The sequence below is a fragment of the Ostrea edulis genome, chromosome 4 (genome assembly GCF_947568905.1).
Source record: "Ostrea edulis chromosome 4, xbOstEdul1.1, whole genome shotgun sequence".
NCBI lineage: Eukaryota > Metazoa > Mollusca > Bivalvia > Ostreida > Ostreidae > Ostrea > Ostrea edulis.
In genome coordinates this window covers 24836763-24861541 of record NC_079167.1, presented here as the reverse complement: position 1 = coordinate 24861541, position 24779 = coordinate 24836763, and the positions used below count along the sequence as shown (strand labels likewise).

The 24779-nt window shown below is 33.8% G+C and overlaps 1 protein-coding gene across 2 annotated transcripts in view; it reads right to left on the bottom strand.

Annotated features, from left to right (window-relative positions):
• The window catches only part of LOC125667235 (receptor-type tyrosine-protein phosphatase alpha-like), a 198616-nt gene that overhangs the window by 54248 nt on the left and 119589 nt on the right, over positions 1–24779 (bottom strand). The window contains exon 1 of one of the 2 annotated variants that reach the window (XM_056162353.1): positions 10807–11247. The exons of the other annotated variant lie outside the window; for it this stretch is intronic. Coding sequence (XP_056018328.1) covers positions 10807–11122 — 316 coding nt within the window. The 5' untranslated portion in view covers positions 11123–11247. Of the gene's footprint in view, positions 1–10806; positions 11248–24779 lie in introns of those variants that run through there. 2 annotated transcript variants of the gene reach the window in all.

The window sequence follows — 24779 nt, the reverse complement described above, 5'->3', positions numbered from 1 at the left end:
TCAAAAGGTTTAGTACCAACGGAAAGGTCTTGTCACAAGGAATACTCATGTGAAATATCAAAGCTCTATCACTTACTGTTCAAAAGTTATTAGCAAGGTTAAAGTTTCAGACAGAATGACAGAATTACAGAATGACAGACAGGACAAAAACAATATACCCCCCGATCTTCGATCTCGAGGGCATAAAAATCCAGAAAGGGGTGGTGATAATGGTAGTAGTGTTTATACTCCAGGTGCCTGTGTAAGATGGAGGAGGGGGGATGGTCAGCCAATATATCTTGCTTTCTATTTATGAAAATAACTGACTTTGCATGTGGAATTAACGGAATCACTAAAATATTATTCGTTTGAGTAGAACTTTTCAGAACATCTAATGAGACAGCCTCTCCTGTTGGATCCGCTTTCAGTGATTAAAATTAAATGCCAAGAAATCTTTATTCAATCAAAGACATAAACCTACAATAATGTATACATCATGAGTGATTTTGCTTGAATGAATAGTGTACACTTTCATGGATTAAAAATATACGGGAACTTAAAATTAATCGATTATCCGTTTATTAGCAGACACACCTGAGTTTCGTAGCCGTTACGGTGCTTCTAATGACGTAGAGGTAGACTCAAAAAAGCAGCCTGTAACTAAATGCGACGCAAATAATGTGGCCGAAGCAATCAATTTTTTCTTCTATAATCACGGAAAAATTGAGAACATCGAAAATATCAGATGAATATCGTATTTAAAAATGTATCGATGTGTCAGATCATTGGTCTCAGGATGGGGGTGTCCTTCGTTGAGTGACATGTACATATATATAGGTAAATATAATTATTAATCTTCATAAAATGATAAAATCTACAAAATATTTGTTTCATGTTCCGAACCGACAGGACGATGTTGTATGGGGGTCCCAGTGAGATGAGGTTCCAGACGTAAGCTGTGTCAAGTCAAGCGCTAAAGTCATGATATGGGATGCGATGGGAGTTCAGGGTTTGTCCAAACTTCACATTGTTCCAGCCGGCAAAACTATTAATGCTGACTATTATGTGAATAAAATTCTTCAAAAAGAACTAAAACCTGCTCTGAATCGACAGAAAAATAGTGGTAGGATTGACGAACGAAAGTTGGTTCAATATCCAGGACACGCTACGTTTGTTCAAGATGGAGCGACACCTCATACTGCCCTCCTAACACAAAATTGGTGTCAAAATAATTTAGCAAACTTTATTTCGAAAGAAAAATGGCCAGGCAATTCCCCAGACCTAAATTGTATAGAAAATCTTTGGAGTATTCTGAACAGCGAGGCCTACAAGGATCCGCGCCCAACAACAATGAGCCAATTACGCCGCCGACTTCAACGTACATGGAGGGAGATACCTCAGAAATATTTGATTTCTTTAATTCATTCAATGCCAAACAAAATTAAAAATGTATTGAAAAACAAAGGTGGACTGTCTGGTTATTAAAAACCTAAAAACTTGTATATGAGTTGTTTATAAATAAGTTTAGGCATGATGTGAATCATGGAACGAATTTTCTTAACACCCTTTAGTTTACGGACTTAACCTCACATATGAAACAATATCAAACGTTCAAACAGTAACTCTGGAGCAAGCATATCAGAATTTATTGCCAACATTTGTTAATTTATAAGCATAGATATTCAGTACACATCATTGAATGGGATATATCCCTCAGTATTGGGAATACTAGTAGAGAATTTCCCGATGTCACATTACTGATAGGATATAAAATATTCTTAGTGAACATTTAACAATACCTCTTTTTCTGTTTCTTTTGATCTATCTATAGAAGTGGTTAAAGAGCACTGTGAAGAATTAAAAAAGTGATGGGTATTTCGATAAAGTAATGAAACAAACCTGCAAGAAAATGTAAAGAACTCAACAAAAATACTTGCCGAATTAATCTGAATTCACACAAATATGCGAAATTATGCAAAATGTTTCAAAAACTCTATAATGAGTGTATGGCTTGTGCAATACACTGATACAACTACAATGTGCAAAGAAAATATATCAAGGCACTCAACAGTCTTTTCTCCTATCCAAGACTGAAAAGGAACAATGGTACATGGGTTTGAGAAACATTGAGGTGGTTCAGATCGTGGCCTGCGTAAAGCAATGGTTTTATAACTTTATTGTAATTTATAGGTATATGGCGGATTCAGACTGTGTGCGTGTCAATTGCTACTTTAAAACATTTTCCCCAGTTGCATATAGAATCAATGCATCCAATAACCATTAGAAATAGTATACATTATACCATGTTTAGATGTTCTACAAAATAGACAAAAGGCGTTTGCAACGTACATTTTTTATGATTAATCTTTCTGTAATACATGTACTTCAGTATACTACCTGAACTCTTGTTTTTAGATGCAGATGTACACCTCCTTGAAGATAGACATGTTTCATTGAAAGGTGAAGATAACGAACGGTGATCAATGTCATAACTCCTAAAATCAATACAAAATTGATTCTACCATTCAGAGGTTTCCCTTAACATTTGTCAAGATATGGACACCAGGGAATATATCTAGAACAGACCAGTTCGTGACTCTAATGAAACTGATATTGAATTGTCCCCATTAGGATTTGGCACAGTGCTTCAACACCAGTAAGACAACACTGCATAATATTGCGACTACGCATATTTTTTCTTTGCACACCCCTGGTTGCCAAACTCTCTATTTTGTATTGCTTATAGGAGTTATGAGATTGATCACTGTTGGTTATCTTCACCTTTCATTCTACCAGGGCATATTTGAAAATAAGATTTCCGATTTCCTTCCTCCTGAAATGCAAGTCAAGTTTTTGGTGATTTCAATTTCTCTCACCTTGTGATCGATTCAACTGAAGTGAGCTAGGATGTTCCAGGGCAGGACATATCTACACAATCTCCAAACTACAGTTCTTGTAAACACCGACGCACGGGGAAATCAGTTACAGGTAATGTAATAAACGTAATATAACTACGTATATAATGTTTAGAAATAAATTGTTTATTTGACACCATGTGGTGTAAGAGTGTATAAGTGATCATATTTGTTCAAGTAAATGACTTCTTATTTTTTATTATCAAAATGTTATTGTTTGTACAACTTGACGATGTTGGAATTGAAACTATGTATACCTGATAATAAAAATAAATCCTATAACAATAATTCCTTTTCCTTGTCAAACTACTAATTTCATATTTGATGCATATAACAAAGAAACAGAAAATAACATAATATATGCAATAATTACATGTAATATTCATGTTAGTGCTTAAACACTAGGTTTTACGGTTTTGTGTAAATTTCAAGTGCTTGTCTTGTATTCTTAGTATCTTAGTATATAATGAATATAGATTTGATTTATATATATATATATATATATATATATATATATATATATATATATATATATATGACATAACCCTACAATAAAGTCTTAGATACTGTATAAATCAGTTTTCTGTTTTTATATATCAATAATGAATTGGAAAACATATCTCTAGTAGAATATTAATGCAAAATCTTTTTCATGATTTTATACATGTATCTACAATTAAGTAGTCACATGCAGTATATGAATAGAATAAAGTAATTCAAAATTACCAAAATGCATTTCACACTACTCTATAATCAATGCTTTCTACCAACATTAATCCTGACAATATATGGAATGACTTCCAAAAATAAAAGTCTGTGAGTTTTGAAATATTTGAGTTATGGGTGTTGTCTTGAAGTATTCTGACAATACCCATGTCTTTTGTGGTCCACAAGACAAATTACATACTGAGTTCTCAAGGATGTGTAACTGTCCCTGAACCTAGTCACACTATCTGAGGTCTTCCTTTAGTTTGTAAAATTTTCTTCCATCCTGTATTTGGTTCTTTTTAATATATATAAAAAAAACTTCATATCAAATGCTTAATATAGGAATGATATAATGCAATCAATGGTTGACAAAATACTAAATGCACATATTAATACTGAAAACAAAGTGTTATGACAAACAATGAAAACTTAGGCAAAATATAGTCGTTGAATCTATGTCCTCTAAAATATCATATTTCTTGCACTGAAGGGACATTTGACCTCCAATATATCAGGGTTTACGGTCATGCTTTCAAGTATGTTGGTCAATTCTACAAGTTGGTGGTTGCAATCATGTGTGACGCCAAGGCCTATTAGTCCATGAGGACTAACTCCCAATATCACACGTTCAAACACCACAAAAACAAAACAATTTAGTTTACAAAAACATACATGTATATAAAGAGGTGCTTGTTCTCTCTCTGTAATTGTTTGTATAAGTAATGAAGCGAACTTCACTTTCCTATATTACTTCCAAAGACGCTTTCTAGTTTTATTATCCACTATCTCTCCATTGACTGAATTTATTTATCTTCTGATTTCATTATGACGATGTTGGATATATTCATGTTCCACCTTTCATTCCATTTATATAACATCGAACCACGTGTACGTACCAGTTTCTTTTATAAAAAAAAACAGCTCCAAAGGATCAGTATTTTGTTCTCGCAGTCGCTTCATCCCTGAAGTCCCATAATATAGCCTTCTTTGTTGACAGATTGTACATATAACGAAAGAGGCAGGAAATTAAATGATGGGGAGATCTGAAAAGCCACATCAGCAATGTCTTACATAAAATTACTTGCATATTTTCAAATTTTAACGGAACAGCTTGAAACAGGATGTATTACTTTGGCTTCTTATGGCAAAAAGTACTACACGACATTTGATGCTTTTAAACCGAAGATAATTTGTGTGGCAATGAAACTTCTATATTTTGAAAGATTATGATTATTATTCAATTCAATATTTTTTCTACATACAATTCTAAGATTTTAAATATCTACATAAGAGCAAAAATATACATTATAAATAAAATGTCGGTCGGAAAAAACAAAATAAAACCAAAAAGAACAGAAATCAGTTACCATCTATAAAAATTAAGACTTGAAAATATACCAAAGTTTATTCACTTTTAATATCATATTTACAATATAATATCAATACGTGAAATAATTCGGTATACCTAAAACTTACACTGGCCCTGCTGTTGTGATTATATAAAAAGATTTTTCAATCTTTATTTCCATGAAATATTTGAAAGGGGCACGACACAACTCAGAGAAGACTCAACACCAATATGACTATCATCACCTTGCTGTTCTAGAAGGTCAAAGTCACATAGATTATGGTATGAAATGAAACGTCTTGCAATTGGAACTCTATATACAACATATAAAAGTTCTAGCTTGAATGATTCAGAAGATATTGAATTTTCTGAAAGTGGGTTATACTCCAAGGCCAACGTAACAAAATCAAACACCGTTTAATCACTATATCTTGTCATAAAGCATACGAAAGCCTTTCTGAAATTGTTCGGGAGATATTCAGCAATTTTTTTTAAAAAGTAGGTCAAACCCAAACGTGACCCGACGGCAGGACGGACCCACAGACATCGCTGTACCATAATACGTACCGTCTACGTACCGTATCGTCTAAAGACGGGCGTATAAAAAACCTGTCCCCTGCCACTTTGGAGAAGGAGCAATCACTATGTTTACAGCTTAGGTTTCACGCGGCCATGCACGAGCGGGGCTTAACTTAGAACCTTCGGTCAAGAAGCGAACGCTCATTCACTAAGCTACCGCAACCGGTTGGCAACACCTTACCACCGGAGACCATGATCTGAACAAATTTGAATCCACTCTGTTAGGAAGCTTTCATGTAAATTTAAACTTGTCTGCCAGAGGGCTTCTTGAGAAGTGTTTTTTTTTTAAAGATTCTCTCTCTCTCTCTCTCTCTCTCTCTCTCTCTCTCTCTCTCTCTCTCTCTCTCTCTCTCTCTATATATATATATTCGTATTTAAACCTTTTATCCTCTATTGGGGCCAGGATTTAAACAAAGTTTAATCTACACTATATCAGGAATATTTCATGTAAATTTGATCTTTTATAGCCGAGTCGTTTTTGAGAAGAGGATTTTTCAATGACCCCACCATGTTTTGCATTTTCTTCATTATTTCAACTATGCAGGGATCTGGCCCTTCTTTTGAGCAAGCTTGAATCCCCGTCACCCAAGGATGCTTCGTGTAAGCTTGATTGAAATTGAACCAGTGGTGTTAGAGAAGAAGACGAAAATATGAAAAACTTACTGACAGACGGTCGCACAGAGGATAGACAAATTTAAAAGGTGATAAGAAAAGCTCACTTGATTATAATCATATTTGATTGAACTACTAATGTGTCCTAGGCAATTGTTATTATCAAGTATATTTTCAAACGTTTATTTTCCGAAAAAAAATAACATTAAATACTCTTTCAAAAATATCACCATTGACAACAGTGTTTTTTCTCTTTAAATTTAAGACTTCATGTTATTATAGTAGAACAATACGTCATCATAAAGCCAGAAGTTCCGTTTGAAATCTTAAATGATGCAAAATTAAATTCAACAAAGATTTACACGATGAAAATGATAGGAAATATCTGTTGTACATAATATGATGTAGATAATTTTTATATAAGTATATAGTTTCGCTGTTAAATTCAATACATGGACATTGCGCTGTATTTTCTATGTTTATCCATTAAATAGAGATAGAAAGAATAATCTTATAATATATCAATTAATTTAAAGCTAGGAAAAATTACTATTTCCAATTTAAACTTGATAAAGAAAGCAACTCAATTCAAATTGCCATTGAACCCAGGCATTAAAAATGCAAATATAGAGTAAGAAAATGTTTTATGTTAAGATTCCTTTCATTTCTAGCATTCATAGTCCCTGACTGGTGAAACCGAAGGGAACTTACACCTAGCTGAACCTGATGTAGTAAAATTCACATTGTTGATTATAATCATACAATCAGTTTGTCTGATTGGTGTCCATCAGTAAAGACGATTTTCCATTGCACTTTGAATAGATAATGTATATAACCAATGTAGCAACACTTGGTACCTAAACCCTGGGGTCATGATTGAACCCAGAAGTCATAAATTTCACACTGTTTGTAAAAGACTGAATGCTTATTATAGTAAATCAAGATTTCTAACATAATGCATTTACTATTATATATATATATATATATATATATATATATATATATATATATATATATATGAACAGCTTAGCACCATGGACCCTAAACCTGGCGTTTATGAATTTCACAGTTTTAGCAATGGGCTCCTTGCTTATTATAATCATATTTATACATGTACTTTGATTGCTTGATGTCAAGGAGTAAAACGATTTTTGAAGATTACATTATTTGCTTGTTTTGGCAACAGCCCTCAGGCACCTGGTAGACAGGATCAATGAAATTCACAAGTTTTCTTTTCTTTTACATAAAGACAGTTAAAATTGGTTCAGGCGTTCCAGAGGAGAAGCTGAAAATATTCAAATATTTATGACCGCCGCACGATGACAGACACATACAGATAGCAAAAGGCCACCTGAATAACCCAGGTGACATAAACAATGCAAAACGCGATACAATTAAAATTTCAAGACTTGGAATGGTCACGGAAATATGTTGAAACTTATCAAATTCTATTTTCTGTTATCTTTTATAATTATTTACAGTATCAGTAATCAGTATCTTCATTTCATTATGCATAAACTGTTGACTTGATTTACGCAGAATATTGTGCAAACTACTTGGCTTGGGACCGCTAGTAAACAGGTATTGTTATGCAATACTTACAGAATGATTGTTCTATAATACATATCATTTATATATCTAATTAAATCCTTTTTTCTATTTATGGGTTTTCGAAACAAAACATACTGACCAATATACATTTTCGGAAAGAAGAAAATTCCTTTGACATCATTTTGTGTATATGTAAGACAGAAAACACTAGTGTCTTTCCTGGTTGTACAAGCTGTGTATTTACAGTTCTCTCCATTCCTTACCTGGTTGTGCAAGATGTGTATTTACAGTCCCCTCCATTCCTAGATGTTCTACAAGCTTTGTATTTACAATCCCCTCCATTCCTAGATGAAAATAAAGTTTTTAACTACAAAAGGTTCACTTCTAAAATCATCTTATTCAGAAAGTATCCCATAAAAGGTAAATAAAATAACGTATAATGAAAATATATATTACATATGAATAGGATACACCATAGTTACATAATGATTCTGTTTCTTGTATTAATACCAATTATAAATGCCCACAACACAACGTGCCAACATGTATAACACACATTGGCCAACAGATTTTTCGAAATCCGATCCAAACCAAATACTGTCAAGAAATTTATCTTTTCATTGATTAATTTATAGAAATACACGTAAAATCTGTTTTGGTATAATGTTTTACATCTCATTCGAGAATTTTTCACTCATGTAGAAACGTTACCAGCTTCAACAGAGCCATAACTTTCACTTCTAATGCAGGGCGCTGAACAATCACTCACTACGCCAAGCATTTCATGTTTGATGCAACACCAGGATATCATATCACTCCACTAACCACTAGCTTACCGCTATCTATCCGCGAGTTAAGAGAACCCCACCCACATTAAATACGTTCAACAAATATAAATGATCTGATAGAAATGAGGAATCTAGAAAATCTAGTTTGTTATTCCTTATGCCTCAGTATGAAAATATGGCAGTAACTACTGTAAATGTTATTCTGAATAGCTTCAGTGTCCAACTATGGGGCATATCAAAAGCATTCACCACATGTGGTGCAGATATGATTTAATTTTCTTAACATCTGCTCAAACACTCCAATCTGGGTTACGTTCTATTTTATACGACTTATAATTAAAAAAAACCCAACAATTTTCTTTCTATATCAATTCCTGTAGAAGCAACAATTATTTTGATAGTGACATACATACCTTGTGTTGTTTATATACATCTTTTATCACTAACAGGAACAAGTGCATGTGGCAAATACAATTATGTTATAAACAAGAATCATGAATATTCTGATCCATTTAGCAAGTTTATGCAGTCCAGAATTTGCACATCATTTATATACTTCATTCTAAGCACTGCTTTATATTAGTACACATCAGAAAACAAGATTAATATCACATCTTCGACGAATATTACCAAATAAAGCTAATATACATTCTGTCAAAAGTAAGTATATTATACAATTAGTACAGCTTACTTGGTATCTGCTGCCTGGTGAGGAAAACTCCGACAAAGTATCGCTGACTTCGAGAAACTCGTTCAGTGAAAATGAAATTGTTCTTCACAAAGTCCGATTTCCACCAATACAATTTGCTCCTGAGTTTGGTTCATCTTCATTCAATTTTGTTATATAGCATTGACTATATTATGCACTTTTTTCTGAGATATACCATTTCAAACATATCTAATAGTCAGATTTAAGGTAGCTCATCACACTAAACTTTTATTTAGTGTCTCGTTAAAACATCTCTTATAAAGAATGATTTCACCATTGAAAAAGAGGTATAAATTCTCAAGTATTTTATATGATTTTATTGTGATTTATCCCGGAATGATAAAAGGCCCTTTGTTTACAAACAAGATACTCTAGAGTCTAAATTTCGCTGTGATTTGAAGTATAGTATGAATATTTAAGAAAACATGCTTATACGACTCAGATAGATGTTCAAATATTTTTAATCCAAAAAATATTTATGAAAATTGAAAACGTTATTTGCCAATACTTTTTTATATCTACAGATGAAATCTTCAAAAACACTTCAATTAGAAAAAGATATATAAGATAAATCTAATTGTTTGATGAATAGTATTTGCAATTACCAACAATATGATTATTTTAGTAATTTCTATCAATTTCGATCGGAATCGGTACTTTTTTCTCTAGTTTGAATATAGTGATTTTATCTAAAATTTTGTCATTTCATTTCAATTTCTATTTATAATATATTTCTTCGATATCTCTCTTTTCTAACTGGCATGTTTTTTAAAAAAAAATTATCGGTAGATTTAAAGATATTAACAAATAACGTTATCAATTTTCATAAATATTTTTTTCTAAAAATAGAATATTTATATTTGAATATTTTAGTCATGTTTTATTAGATATTCATATCATACACCAAATAACAGCGACATTTAGACTCTAGAATCTCTCATTTGCATTCAAAACACTCTTTTTATCATTTCAGAAAATCACCCAAAAAATATATATAAAATAATTGAGAGCTTGTATCACTCCTTCGATTGTGAAATCATACTTCTTAAGAGGTGTTTTAACGAGCCATTAAATAAAAAATTAGTGTAATGAGCAACCTTAAGAAAAGGAGGCGGACGTAAGACGAGAAATAGAGAATCACCCAGAACTAATATATAGATTTAATTTAATTTCAATTCACCTGGGTTTGCATTTTTAACGAGGAGAGGGGGTACATGCGTAGACGTTGAACCGCAAATGTTTAATTTTAAATGAAACATTGCTCTCTTCCGCTCCATTGAAACTGAAGCATTAATCAAACGTCGGATCGACAATTTATTCCATATACAGTGTACATGCAAATTCTGAATTCAAACAACAAAGTACATATACCACGCATTTCCAGTTCAAAATGAAGCTGTTAGTTTAAAATATACATATATCTGTTTCATAATACAGCTGGTATTATTTTCAATATGTTATACTTTGAGTAATTGAAGTTTTAGAAGATTTTCTCCAGCTATCAATACATTCTTTTTATGGTTGGTGTAACATATTTTTTTTGGTGGAATGTACAAAACCTGTATATGAATTCAGAAAACTGTATCCCATACCATTTATTAAAGATAAAGAACTTACTACTTTGATTTGAATGAAACGAAACCTTTTCCAGTCCAATGAGTGATGAAATGTGCTGAATGCTCCAACACATTTTACAGGTCTTTGGACGCTGTTGACAAGGTAGACCAACCCATCCGTTTTCACATTTAGAGCAACTAAAAGCATCATGGCATAACCTGCATCCTTCTTCACAGTCCTTATCACATTCAATACCGTATTTACTGTTGTTACAGCCATGTAGACAATTCCCAGTCATATCACACGTCTTGTTTATACAATCACCACTGCACGGAATGTTAAATGTTTTACCATAGCTAACATCTTTACTACACATCGTGCAATGTGTTTTAGATTCACAAGAGGAACATTTTTCTGGACACGTCACGCATCGCGATCCATGAAGAAACCATGAATCTGCACATTTATGACATACTGGATTATCACTGTCGATTAAGGAGCATTGTGCACAAATTGAGATAGCTGCAGAACATTCATGATGACACCGATCGCCAAACCAACCATCCTTACACCCTTGACTGCATGTTTGATTACTTAGACATGTAAAGTTTAAACAGTTCTGGCTATATTGACTTTCACAGTGACTACCATGTCTACCAGTAATACAACGTTCACACACCCCAGTGTCAATGTCACATGCTGCATTTAAATCGCAATATGGACTGCATTTCTTATCACATTGACTGCCAAAATATCCTACTGCACAAACATGACATTTACCCGATTTAATTTCACATGATCCATTTCCTCCACATGCAGCAGGGCACTTCTCAGCACATTGTAGGCCGAACCACCCATTTTCACATTGAACACATTCGTTATCATATAGCGTGCATTGCGTACAATGTTCTGGACAGTTTTCAAAGCATTGCCCCCTTTGTGTCCTGGTTTACACTGATAACAGGAACCGTCTCCAGAGCAGGTTTCTCCCATGCAATTTTCAGAACATGAAGTATTACAGAAATGACTGTAAAAACCTCTTGCGCATGTACCGCAGATACCTGTACATCTTACACATCCTTGTTCGCAGTTTCCAATACATATATATTCACATAAATCACCGTAATATCCATATTTGCAAAAAAAAAAAAATTTTCCTTCACTTTTTTGCATACCTTCCTATTACAATTAAATGGACATTTTTCAAAACAGTCTGATCCGAAGAAGCCTGGTTTGCACGTACAGTTTCCAGATACCTTGTCACAAGATTCTTGACAACCAAGTGAGCAGTTGTTCTCACACAGAGGTCCAAAATATCTGTGAGAAAATTGCCTCCACTTGCACCGCACGATTCAGAGCATGTCTGGTTGCAAAATGTACCGTAGCAACCCTTTTGACAAACACAATCCACTGCAGTAATACCACAGTCGATACCACAATCTGACACACATGCGTTGCTGCAATTTTCACCGAAAGTTCCTTTGTTGCAAAGAAAGGAAAATTAGAACTGAACATGACCGATACTATATATGCAGAGAAATCGATCTTTGTACAATCATGAGTGCGTTAGTACATAAATGACAATAAATCGTACAGAATGATATATCATTGCTGTCAATTGTAATGATAATTTGTCACATCAATATTTTGTACGAAACTAGTGTTTTGGAACTCAAATATGTGAAACGTATAAAACGAAGGCTTTTACTTGATTTTTGTGTCGGGATGTTCTATTTTTCGGTTTTCATTTTCAATGCAAAACCTTGGGACCATCAGACACATACCATCTGCAACAAATGGCAATATATACTGTAAAAGCATCTTTAAGGGTATAAGCTTAATCTTACGTATAAAGAAAACACCTCGTATATTTCATCCGAAGGTATCAGTCGTCTTTTGTTAATAAGACTTTCCTTATATACAGTGTACTTCATCAGTAAATTTGAAAGTATGTGATATGTTTGAAAATTATGTGACTAGAAGACAAACCTTTATTTTCTATTTCTATATCACATTAGAAAAAACTGAAACAGCAAGCGCAAACTGTATGTTTCTATATGACAATGATAGGGGAAAACAATTCTTATAGTCTCACCCCTTAATGATGTTTTCATTGCAGCACATTTATGTATTACAGTGTAACTTAAAAAGTAGACACATCAGAACTCTTCAAAGTACAGTGTATTAAGGTTCTTTAACCTCTGATAATCGGTTTCCAATGTCTTTGGGATCATGACCGACTTCTATTTCATCTGGTGTAGCTTTGCAAATTACAAATTTATGACCTGAACAAATATACATGTACTAGAGATTGATCAGTGTCTTGGCCAAATAACCGTGGTTCAGAGTAGTAATACACTGTCTAGTCATAAGGAATATTTGTCGGCTGACATCCCCTACAAGTATATTAAACGTCTGATTGATAGATTGAATAATGTTTAACGTCCCTCTCGAGAATATTTCACTGATATGGAGAAGTCACCACTGCCGGTGAAGGGCTGCACAATTTAGGCCTATGCTCGGCGCTTATGGCCATTGAGCAGGGAGGGATCTTTATCGTGTCACACTTGTTGTAACACGGGACATCGGTGTTTGCGGTTTTATAAAAAAGACCACCCCATTTAGTCGCCCCTTACCACAAGCAAGGGGGTACTGAGGATCTATTCTAACCCGGATCCTCACGGGATTAAACGTCTGAGGTATGACACGATGAGCAACACATGTCACGTGACATCCCCGATATTAAACGTCTAAGGTATGACACGATATGCAACATCTGTCGGGTAACACGATTCTCGGAATTGAAAGTGAAAATCACGGGTCGTCTGAATATTACCTTAAACAAATGTAAATTATCAAAAAAATTAAATTTTGAAAAAGTTAATAATGCCCAAACATTACAATAGACAACAACGATCAGAAACGACGAAGAATAAGTCACACTACTGAATCAGCATTTGACTGAGGAGAGCTAATAAAGAATTTAAAACTTACCAAAATATTGAATTTCAAATATTTTTAGACCTTTGTTCCTTGAAGAAACGATTTCAAGGTATTTCCCTGAAAGTGGCTTATAACAAGTTATTGACATAGTTTCTTCCCGATGTTGTCGCTTTGTTCCAACTTGTTGCATGTCACATCATTGGGAAAAACAGGCCCGGGATATACATCCACCCCTCTCGGAAAGATGGGCCTAGCATAGAATTTCCCCCTAGGAAGAATTAACCTGGGCCCAATTTCCCCCCTAGGAAAAACCGTTCCAGTATAAAATGTCCCCCTAAATGACAGTACGCTCCCCCCTTCTTACATTTTAGCTATGTATCCGTTTCCAGTTCTATTACTAGAATTCTCTTGCTTATCTTGACCCAGGAATTCTTCTTATTATTTCTTTAATTTTGAGCAGGGTCTTGTGTATCACAATCATCATCTTATGTTTTTTAAAGGAAATTATTCACATTGTGTAATAGTTTATCAAAATCCATTCAGACATCTCAAGTCTTTGCCGTTATTTACTAGTATATAACAGTTGAAATGGTGAAGCTGGGAAGAAGTTAATGGGTTTTTTAATTCAAAATTTCGAATTTAAATAAACGGGAAAATTAAATTACTTTCATTTATTCAGTGCATCTATTTTACTTTTTAGATATTTTAATTGTGTACCTTTTAGTTGACATTTTACGAAAACACCTAATGATATTAACCATCGTTAAAGTCTTTTTGAGAAGCATATTGTATTTACTATATGCAATTCAAAGTTTTCATCGTGTAAACCGAATTTCAACATCTCCAAAAGAAAAATTCGTTTATTTTATGAATATTGTCGAAGATCCCGGTCGATGAAATCCGGAAACAGGAGCGGGAAAATTCTATACCAGGGCGGTTTTTCCGCTCAGGGGGAAACTCTATACTGACTTGGTGCATAGGGGGGAATTATATGCTGGGACGCTTTTTGACCCTATGGGGAAAAATCTATCCTGGACCCGTTTTTCCGGGGGAGGTGGGGGGGTCTATGCGGGGAAAAAGTCTATACTACAACTCCGGTATAAAAAAGAGCACACATTTTGTAATAAATTATAGGCTGCTAATATAATACAATACTAAATATCCGTGTTTCGAGTTCCTCCGGAACACAGTGTTTATTCTGTGTTTAGTCACGCCGCTTCAAAAATGTTCCACAGGGTTACTTTCGGTTTATCGTTGTTTACCAACAGTCGACACTTCGTGTATTAGGCCTAGTAGGGTACAGCCTTAATTTTGTCGATCATCATGAAATTGAAATACGCATGTAATAGTTTGGGATGTATGCAGTACATATTTGTTGATGAGCGTTTGATAAGCTACTATTGATCTACGAAATACAACGAAAGACTTCGTCAAGAACAGAAGAAGACGATGTTGTCGTGTAACTAACACAAGGCCCAGCTGTCTAGTAACCGGAGGGGAAAGGAAAAGAACGTATTAGACTCAGTGAAACCTGTCAAACAGGTAAAATGTAAATTATGACGTCATTTTATATATGCTTAAACAAAACACAATGTGCACTGCTTCATAAAGCAGACATTAGGTCCAGTACAGTCTAGGGCCTATGTGAAATAGAATTTACGTTACCAAATCAGGGCCAAAATGGGCATAAACATGTAGGCCTAACATATATAATTATTGATATAAAACATAAATAATGACAATACACAGTGAAAAGTATTTAATATATTAGCTATAACATTATAGGTATTTGAAATAGCTTTATTATTTAAAGCTAGTTTAGTTTGAATTAGACTGGGTTTCTAAGTGCAATGGTATAGCCATATGTGGGTGAGGATAAAGTTATCTACTTGGGTATAGTCAATATGCAGTCTAATTTGAAAATAATTATTTATCAACTAATACTTGTGTCACAATTAAGTCTTTGGAGTTTGATTTCTAATGATATATTCATGTAATTGGAAGAATTTTTAGCATATATGACTATTGATTATTGTAGTCATTATATTGACTTTTCACAATCCAGTAGGTATTTGTGATTACTGCTCATATTTATATCACTGAACAAAATATATATCTGATCATGATTAAGGTAATATTATTCCTTTCAGCAACATCATTTCAATTATGTGCTCATACACTGGTCCAGCAAATCTCTAGTATAATTAGCTATGTATATAGGCTTAATCAAGCTATATAGCTTTTTAAAGCTTTTTGAAATAGCTATATAAAGCTAATTATATAGCTTGATATAACTATTTCAAATCTTCTATCAAATATATTTCTAAAGCAAAAGAATTTTATTTCTAAGTGAATATATTTCATCCTTGTACTCGAAACAACACACTGTAAACAATAAATGCTTATTAAACTATGTACCTTAGGAAGAATTTTGATTCAAAATTGTCAAATATTTAGGATTATTAAGTTGTTAAGCAACATTTAACCAATCTTCACCGTTGACTATGAGGATCAATAGACTGCTATATTGGCAATTAGATTCCACATTGTAAAGTCATCATATGCTTATCTAAGCTTGGACACACACAAGGTAGTGAACAGTTATCAATACAAAAGAAATTATCTTTTCATGCAAATTCTTAAAATGACATATGATCCATAACTAGAATAGTGTTGTGGTTAGTTCAAAGCACATGTATATTGTTATGTGCCATTGCACTTAGAAATTTAATCGAAACTAGCTTAATGAAGCTATTTGAAATAGCTTTATAAAACTATATAGCTAAATATAGAGATTGTGCTGGGCCTGATAGATATAGCAATACAGAGGAAATCCATCATATACATCAAAAGTTTGAAAAAGGTGAATTGACTTTAATATTTATGAACTAAATTGCAACTAGAAAAAAAAAGAAATTAGGAAGAACCTTTTGTGTTCGTTTAACACATATTGGGTAGATTTTGAAGTTGTTTAACTAGGTTTATACATGATACATGTTAAGTGCTCAAATGATTCTTGTGATGAAATATGCATATTTTTAGATTGATGTCAGAACTCTGAATGCAAGCACGCTCCCATATGACTACAATGTATAAGGGAAATTAGATATATGTACAATAAATATGGTAAGCTTTATTGATAAAAGTCATGAAAACTCATACATTCACAGTTTTAATATGAATTTATTCATATATTTCTAGATAAGTTAAAAAAAACCAAACATGTATGTGCAGTGAACAGTATTTTTAACAAATACATAAATTATGATTTCTGCTTTTTAAAATTTATTTTTAATACATCCTTCCTTCTCAATTTGACAAAAATCTATTATCAATATTGTGACATCCCTCCTCTTTTTCAGGTATATGGGAACTGGGTAATTTTCTTTGCCTTTCACTTGAGGTCTTCAGTTTCATCATTAATCATGTGAATGTCTGTATGCCAAACTCTCATGATGTCATGCCATTACTGGACATTCCTTAACACTGGTTTATTTCAACCACACTACCTGTAACATTGCCAAAATATTAGACTGAAAATTTTCCCATACACAAGATTTGAAGCAGCAAAAGAAAAGAATTAGATATGTATAACACACAAAAAAGAAGAAATTAATTCTCACCTGGCTGAAATTAACTTTTTACTCCTTTTTAGCTCCCTTTCATTGCATACCAGCCAATAACTAGCAGTCATGATATGCAGATCAGTCAATGTTATCAACCTGTGTATATATATATGTTGAATAAAATATGAATGAAAATTGTTGTTCTTTGTTATTCTTTTTTTAAATATATACTCAATAGCATATTTCCTTACACAGTACTGAATCAAAGGGGCAGGAGAGCAAATGCATAATATATCACCTGGGTCATCTTCAGCTGGTTCCATTCTTGTATACAAGTGGTTTGAGTGGAAATGTACATTTCTGATGTTCATGCAAAGTACCTTGATTGCACAGGCAATATGCATCACTTGTGTTCGAATTTACTATTAAAGAGTAATCTTTAATAGTAAATTCGAACACAAGCGATGCAATTGCCTGTACTTGATTGGTATTAAAAGTTGGAGCAAAGATAAATAAAAGTTCTTTGATATAATTAAAAATTTTACAGTGAATGAACCATCGGTATGGAGCTTGGATAAATGATTATGCAAATTCTAGTATAGATCCGTTGGGATAGATTATCTGGTGTTCTCGTATTTTATTTATAAATTGGCAGATATTATATACCCCCCCCCCCTTCTCACTCCCTTGTGAAATTGCCTCCTAATTTTTATGAGCCTGAACCATGAGTTCATAATTGAAATTCTCTAATATATGATGCTTTATCGTCTATTTAATGTCGGATGAACACCGTTGTAAAATACATTCACTGCTCAGATGTGGATGAGGGTACAGGTATACCTAATTCTTAAGATTGACAAGATGTTGCACAGTCAATATCATATGTTTAAGAGTCAGTACAAACCTCTTGGTTTTCCTAAAAGTTGATATAAGCAAACTGGCTAGAACAATGTTGTTTCTTTGTTGATTCAGCTTTCACGGAATGTAATAATCGCACTGAATTTCGGCTCCTCGTGGTTTTCTACACAAATGATGCCATCCTTTCCTCTGCGTGAACGCTTTTCCCGGGTTTGGGAAATGGTAAACTTTGACATCTTCCCAAGTAAATATATATCCCTTGCTATCCTTTATCTGATTTGCGACAGTTTGTGCCGCAAAATCTATATTTTGTCAAAGACAAATTTTGTTACCAGTGTAAAAAAAATTAACCGGCGTGGCTAAATACGAAAATTCCCGGGTGTTCCGGAGGAACTCGAAACATGGCTAGTGCATATATATACAGTTTGACGTCATATGTACATGCAATATATATATACACGTTTTAACATATATGCATATGAACTGTTAGTATTTAGTTTATGATCACTATACATATATCATATTGTGTAACATGATTGTATGCCAACATGCTTAGTGAATCGATAAATAAATTAAATCATACCGGTAGAAGCTTACAACAAGCGTGAAACGATTGCATAAATTGAAAGAAGGATGAGATAGACAGGAAATCTACTTATTTCAGAGAAATTATCGCCAAAAAAAATCAAAAGAAAGAGGGGAGGGGGGTAAGTAGTGTCCATTCTTCAGGTGCCTGTGGAATTTACTGCCTAGATACCCGCCTGTAAATCATGTTTATATGAATAAAAAACACTTGTACCATTTGAGCATCAGTTCTCTAGCATATATCTTGCATGTGTGCACTTAATGCTACGTGTGACGTGTGCAGTATGTAAACAAAGAACATCAAACTATGTATATACTACCTCTAAAGTATTGAGTCAATGTATAAAACACAGTAAATGTTGTCTACTTTCATTGTTGACAACTTTGGTTTCAGGTATTCATACATCAGTATTTCAATTACAAGAACTGACCTTGATTTTTCCGATTTCAAAGTTGTAGAGCTGACATCTTCACGTCGTCTTTGCCATGTGCGTAGTAAGCGCTTTCTAGACGCTGATTCCAACCATACGACAAACTTCACCGGGGTATTTCTCATCATAATGCCTTGTCATGTGTTGTCAAATCAGGGAAATTTAACTTATTTCAAGCGTAGAATAAAGACAATATAAACCCTTTCACGATCATTAGTCTTAAACTTAAGTGAGTATGCTGTTTTGCATTTTCAAAATATATAAAGTGATTGCAAATATGGTATACCTGTGCACTGGACACTTCTCTCACATCACCAGCATCGTAGTGTTTTACAGCTCTGCCCATCTCTTTAAAATTGTTTATATTGTTGCCGGATTCTGTTCTCCTTGAAATCATGAACTCGTAAATAGTAAAAAACGATATTTTGAGACCCTTGGGTAGTGATTTTTGGTAAGCGACCGAATTAAAAGGAGGAATATTTTCCTTTGCTTCAGGAAATATAGTTTCGTTTTGTGAACGAAAAACGACTGGAATGAGGGCAGAGACAGGCACTAGTGCATTGAGAATTTCACGTACAAGTTCCATCTTTTTCTTTCTTCTCTGTATTTATTGATAAATCTTTTGCCAACTCTTTGAGTGCTCCAACTCTTAACTTCTTCAAATTTCCGCGCGTCGCCATCTTAATGTAACTAACGTAAATGTAAACAGATGCCGTTGCCACTCGACGTGTCGAGTGCGCATATGCGGAAATTATCGGTAAAGGGCTTATATTTTTATATGATCCTAAAAATAGAGTTTGTGTATGTGTATCCAAACATATATTAAGTAATTACAGAAGAACACATTTTCGTACAAAAGGTCTCCTGTGACCTTTAAAGGGAAAGGCAACCCTAAACACATTGTTGCTTTTATGAATAAAGAATTACTTACTGATATTGTAAATGACATTCTTTAGCAACAAAAATCCTTGCTTTGAAAATAACGATTAAAACAATATTAATTTATGATATAATTTAAATTACCCGCCGATAAGAAAGCGGCCATTGAAGTTGAATTCATGATGTCACACCGTCGTTTTATTTTATCAGCAGCACTGTAAACATGAGAAGTCACGAACAGTTAAGTTTGGAGCCGTATAGATTTGAGTCCCTTCTTTAATTTCCAAGATCAAATTGTGAAAAGAGGGCGTTCAATCGAGTCGCAGACCAGGCAGCGGTACACGTTTCTTTATACAAATGTCTTGAACCTCAACTTGTCATTAAGGAAAAAATGGATCCACCGTTTACATACTCTTTTCTTTTCAGATGACTTGGTTGGGTCAGAAATGTCGAAAAAAAGAGTTTACATCTCCTTCGCATTAGTACAATTAACAGCTTGACAGGAAGGCATCAACCTATTTCTTCATAAAATGTACCACGTGCACATCTTTGATGATATTAGAATGTCATCAAAACCGGAACAGGCAGTGTGACGTCAGAATTATTGATATTTGTGGTATTGAATAAAAAAGAGTTTCATATCATGGCAGCCTCTATAGATGGCGGGAAGTTCATTTTTTAACGTTTTCAAATTAGTGCTGAAGCTTATCTCGGCCGTATATCAACAGAATTGTATGACAAATTTTTATCATATAATTTATCCTATCATTTATGAAATAATTTTTTTTTCGGTTGCCTTCCCCATGAAAATGACAGCGGAAAGAAAAATAACCAAATAATTATATCTATAATTATAGTATATATTATATTATATTATATTATATATATATATATATATATATATATATATATATATATATATATATATATTATATAGTTTATAACTATAATTATATCTATTTGGATACGAAATGTTATAGGTTCAACTGCAGAAAATCCCAAAAAGGAAGATGTTTAATGCGCAATATCAAATGTTAATTTACGCATGCAAGACTACGACATCTGCTGAAAACCTGTTATACTGACAGGTGTAAGTACTTTTTTCTGGCCTTGTTTCATATTTCACTTATGCCAATTTGACCGATTGATTGTATGTTGTTTAACGTTCCACTCGAGAACATTTTATTTCTATGGAGACGTCACCATTGCCAGTGAAGGGCTGCAAAATTTAGGCTCATGTTCGGCGTTTATTGTCATTGAGGAGGGAGGGATCTTGATCGTGTCACACCTGCTGTGACACGTGACCTCGGTTTTTAGCGGTCTCATCCGAAGGACCGCCCCATTTAGTCGCCTTTTACGACAAGCAATGGGTATCGAAGACCTATTCTAACCTGGATCCCCACGGGATTGTCGATTCGATACATAACAGTGAACTCGAAATAAGACATCAGAGTCTTCCATTTTAGATATTTTATAGAACACAACCGTTACTGACAAAGTAAGAACTCAACTTTATCGCAAACAGGATGAATTAAGCTTCTCAACTAGTCACTTTGCATACCCATTTACCACCTTCGGATAGGGTTTATGTTTATCAATTGATTTGTTACGTGAAAGCATGTTCTGTGCATGATCAATGTTTAAACCTAGGTCGACAATTGAAAATTTGATCATTATCATAACCCCAACAAAGAATACAAAAATAAGAGTAAGGGAAATAAAAATAAGATCGGGTGCCTAGAAGTAAACATCCCTTGTCGAGTGGTCACACCACCTGTAGGTCCTATATTTTGATCAGGTAAACGGAATAACATGTAATCAAATTCATTGTACGAAGAACATTATACAAAGAACGGTCTCAATCGGTATTAAAGATGCCCAACAACATTCTACCAAATGACAGGTTGTGTTGGTAAATTAGATCGTTATAACGACCATAAGATATGTAAAATGCTGACTTTAAACGAGATTGTGATACCCCTGTAACATGAATTTATTTGTCAGTACTAGTAAACATGAATCCCACAAACCTATACACAATTCTCTAAGGATATTCAGCACACATATTTAATGGGATATGTAGCTCATCACTGGGATTATTAATCGAGGATTTTCTGATGTCGCATTACTAATAGGATATAAATTTGATACTAACTCTTTTTCTTTTCCATCTAATTTATCTAAAGAAGTGATAAAACAGCTCCATGAGGAATTGAGAAAGTGATGCGAATTCCGGTTAAAGTAATGATTAATTGTTTTGCTCTTTTCTACCACACTCCACAATTTTTCGGTTATCTGGTGGCGTCCAGGTTTTATTGGTGGAAGAGAACCCAGATACAATGTACCTGGGAAGAGACCACCCACCTTCCGAAAGCAAACTGGGAAACTTTCTTACTTACTGGGCAAGCGGAAATCGAACCCGCGCCAACCAGAGGTGAGAGGCCGTGTGATTTTTGAGCGCGGTGCTCTAACCACTCGGCCACGGAGGCCTCGAATAAAGTGATGAGATAAATTTGCAAGAAAATTTCAAGAACTTCGCGAAATGCTGATATATGTACATACATATCTATTTAAATTCACACACATGTGAAATTATCTTGCAAAATGTTTTGAAAACTCCTCTAAATGAGTGCATTGCCTTTACAACAAGCATTATCATTTCTGAGAGTACAGCATAAACAATACATGTCTCCTACCGATGTCGCTATTAATTGACAGATGTAACTAATGTTTTGCTAATATTCGAGGGAATGTACATTTTTAAAATGATGTTTAACCTGTGATCTCAAAGATTGGTACCAATTAACCATCTATTTACCAATATTGATTTGCTTTTTCGTTGATCATACCGCTGACACTCTGCTATCCGTTTTCCATCTTCAGAACTGGTCGAAGATATCGCTAGTACATGTATGTCTCCAGTCTCTACTTACTATTTGAGAGGTAGACGATAGAGATCTATTGAAGATATCCCAACTGCAAACGAGCAAACTACATATAGGATCAATATTGTAGCTCTCTGTCCAGCCAAACGAATACTGTAACAGTCCATGGCTGTAGTTTTTATCAGGGGTAAAATAATTTTATTCAAAAGTATATGATTATTAAATTCAATTCATAAACATCTACCGTGTGCTTAGTTTCGATGCAGTTCAAAACGCATTAAATTTGGGTCATGAAACAAAATTATGTGGGAGAAATAATCATGCAAATGGAACACAAAACAACATACCGATATAATATTCATGCATGTAAATCATCAGTATTTAAAACGAACATTGATGGATATATAATATAGAAATTAATTTCGTCCACACCTGTCCATCAGAAGTTACGAAATTTGAAATTGGTCTGTAGTTGACCATTTTGAAACTGCACTGCAAGTTTCAAATGAATATGAGGAAATATAACGAAAAATTCGTCTAAAGAAGCAATGGAACAGACTGACAGACAGACGGACCGATGGACGGACAAATGGAGAAGAAAGCTATCGTCTCCTTCAGTTTACAAACTGGCTGATACAACTACACAGAAAATGTATTAAAGTGTAAAGTGATCAAGGTTCCTTCTTTCCTCTTCGCTAAAACTATAAAGGTTTTTTTTTTTTTTTTTTTTTTTTAAATTTTAGATACATTGAGATGGTTCTGAGAGTTGCTATAGTAAAACATTAATTTCAAATTCTCTTGTGAGTTATTGGTATAGGGGGTTGAAACTATGATGTTGCGCGTCAATTGCTGCCTTAAAACGTTTTCCCCAGCTGCATACAGAATGAATGAATCAAATAACCTTTAGAACTACTATACAAATTATCATGTTTTCATGTTCGACAAAATAGAAAAGGGGGATATGATATGCATAATTTTCCCTCATAATTAATCCTTACGATGTTTACTCTTCCTAGGCACATAATCCCACCTCTCGTATATCCAGGGGTCCGTGTTTGCCCAACTCTATTTTGTATTGCTTATAGGAGTTATGAAATTGATCACTGTTCGTTATCTTCAGCTTTCATGTAACACATGTACCCCAATGCTTGACTATATATATACATGTACACCTCCTTCAAGGCCGACAATCTTCATTGATTCTATCAATCAGAAGGTTCCCCCATGCTAGAACAGACCAGTTATTCATGGTTCTAATGAAACTCAATTGTCCTCGTTATGATTTGGTAAAGAGCGTCAACACGAATAAGACAACATTTAAACAATAAAATGCTTTGATTCCTACAAGCCTGATGTCCAGATTAAAAGTCGCAGTAGCCTTGATAAAAGTTTTGATGATAGAGGAAAAGAACTTGTTGATTTATGTATAAGTAATCAAATGCGAATTGTAAATGGTAGAACAATGGGTGACTTATTTGGCCAGTTTACATGTTATAATGTTCATGGTCAAAGTACTGTAGATTATTTGATTGCAAGTGAAGATATATTAGATCAGATATTATATTTCAAAGTATCTGATTTTTTAGCCACTTTTTCTGACTGCCATTGCAAAATATCATTTGAAATTTTAGCTAGATTCCAAGAAAACTTTTCAACAAGTGAAAAATTGCATAAAGCTCCATTTAAATACAAATGGACAGAAAACTCTGCTGTTAAATTCCAACAGGCACTTGATTCACCAGCTATCCAAAAACAAATTAATGACTTTTTGAAAATAAGTTTTTGTTCAGAGGTAAAAGATATAAATACCAAAGCTCAGGATCTAACCAATATTTTTGTCAATGTGGCAAATATGTCATTGTATAAACCTAATCGATGCAACAAAA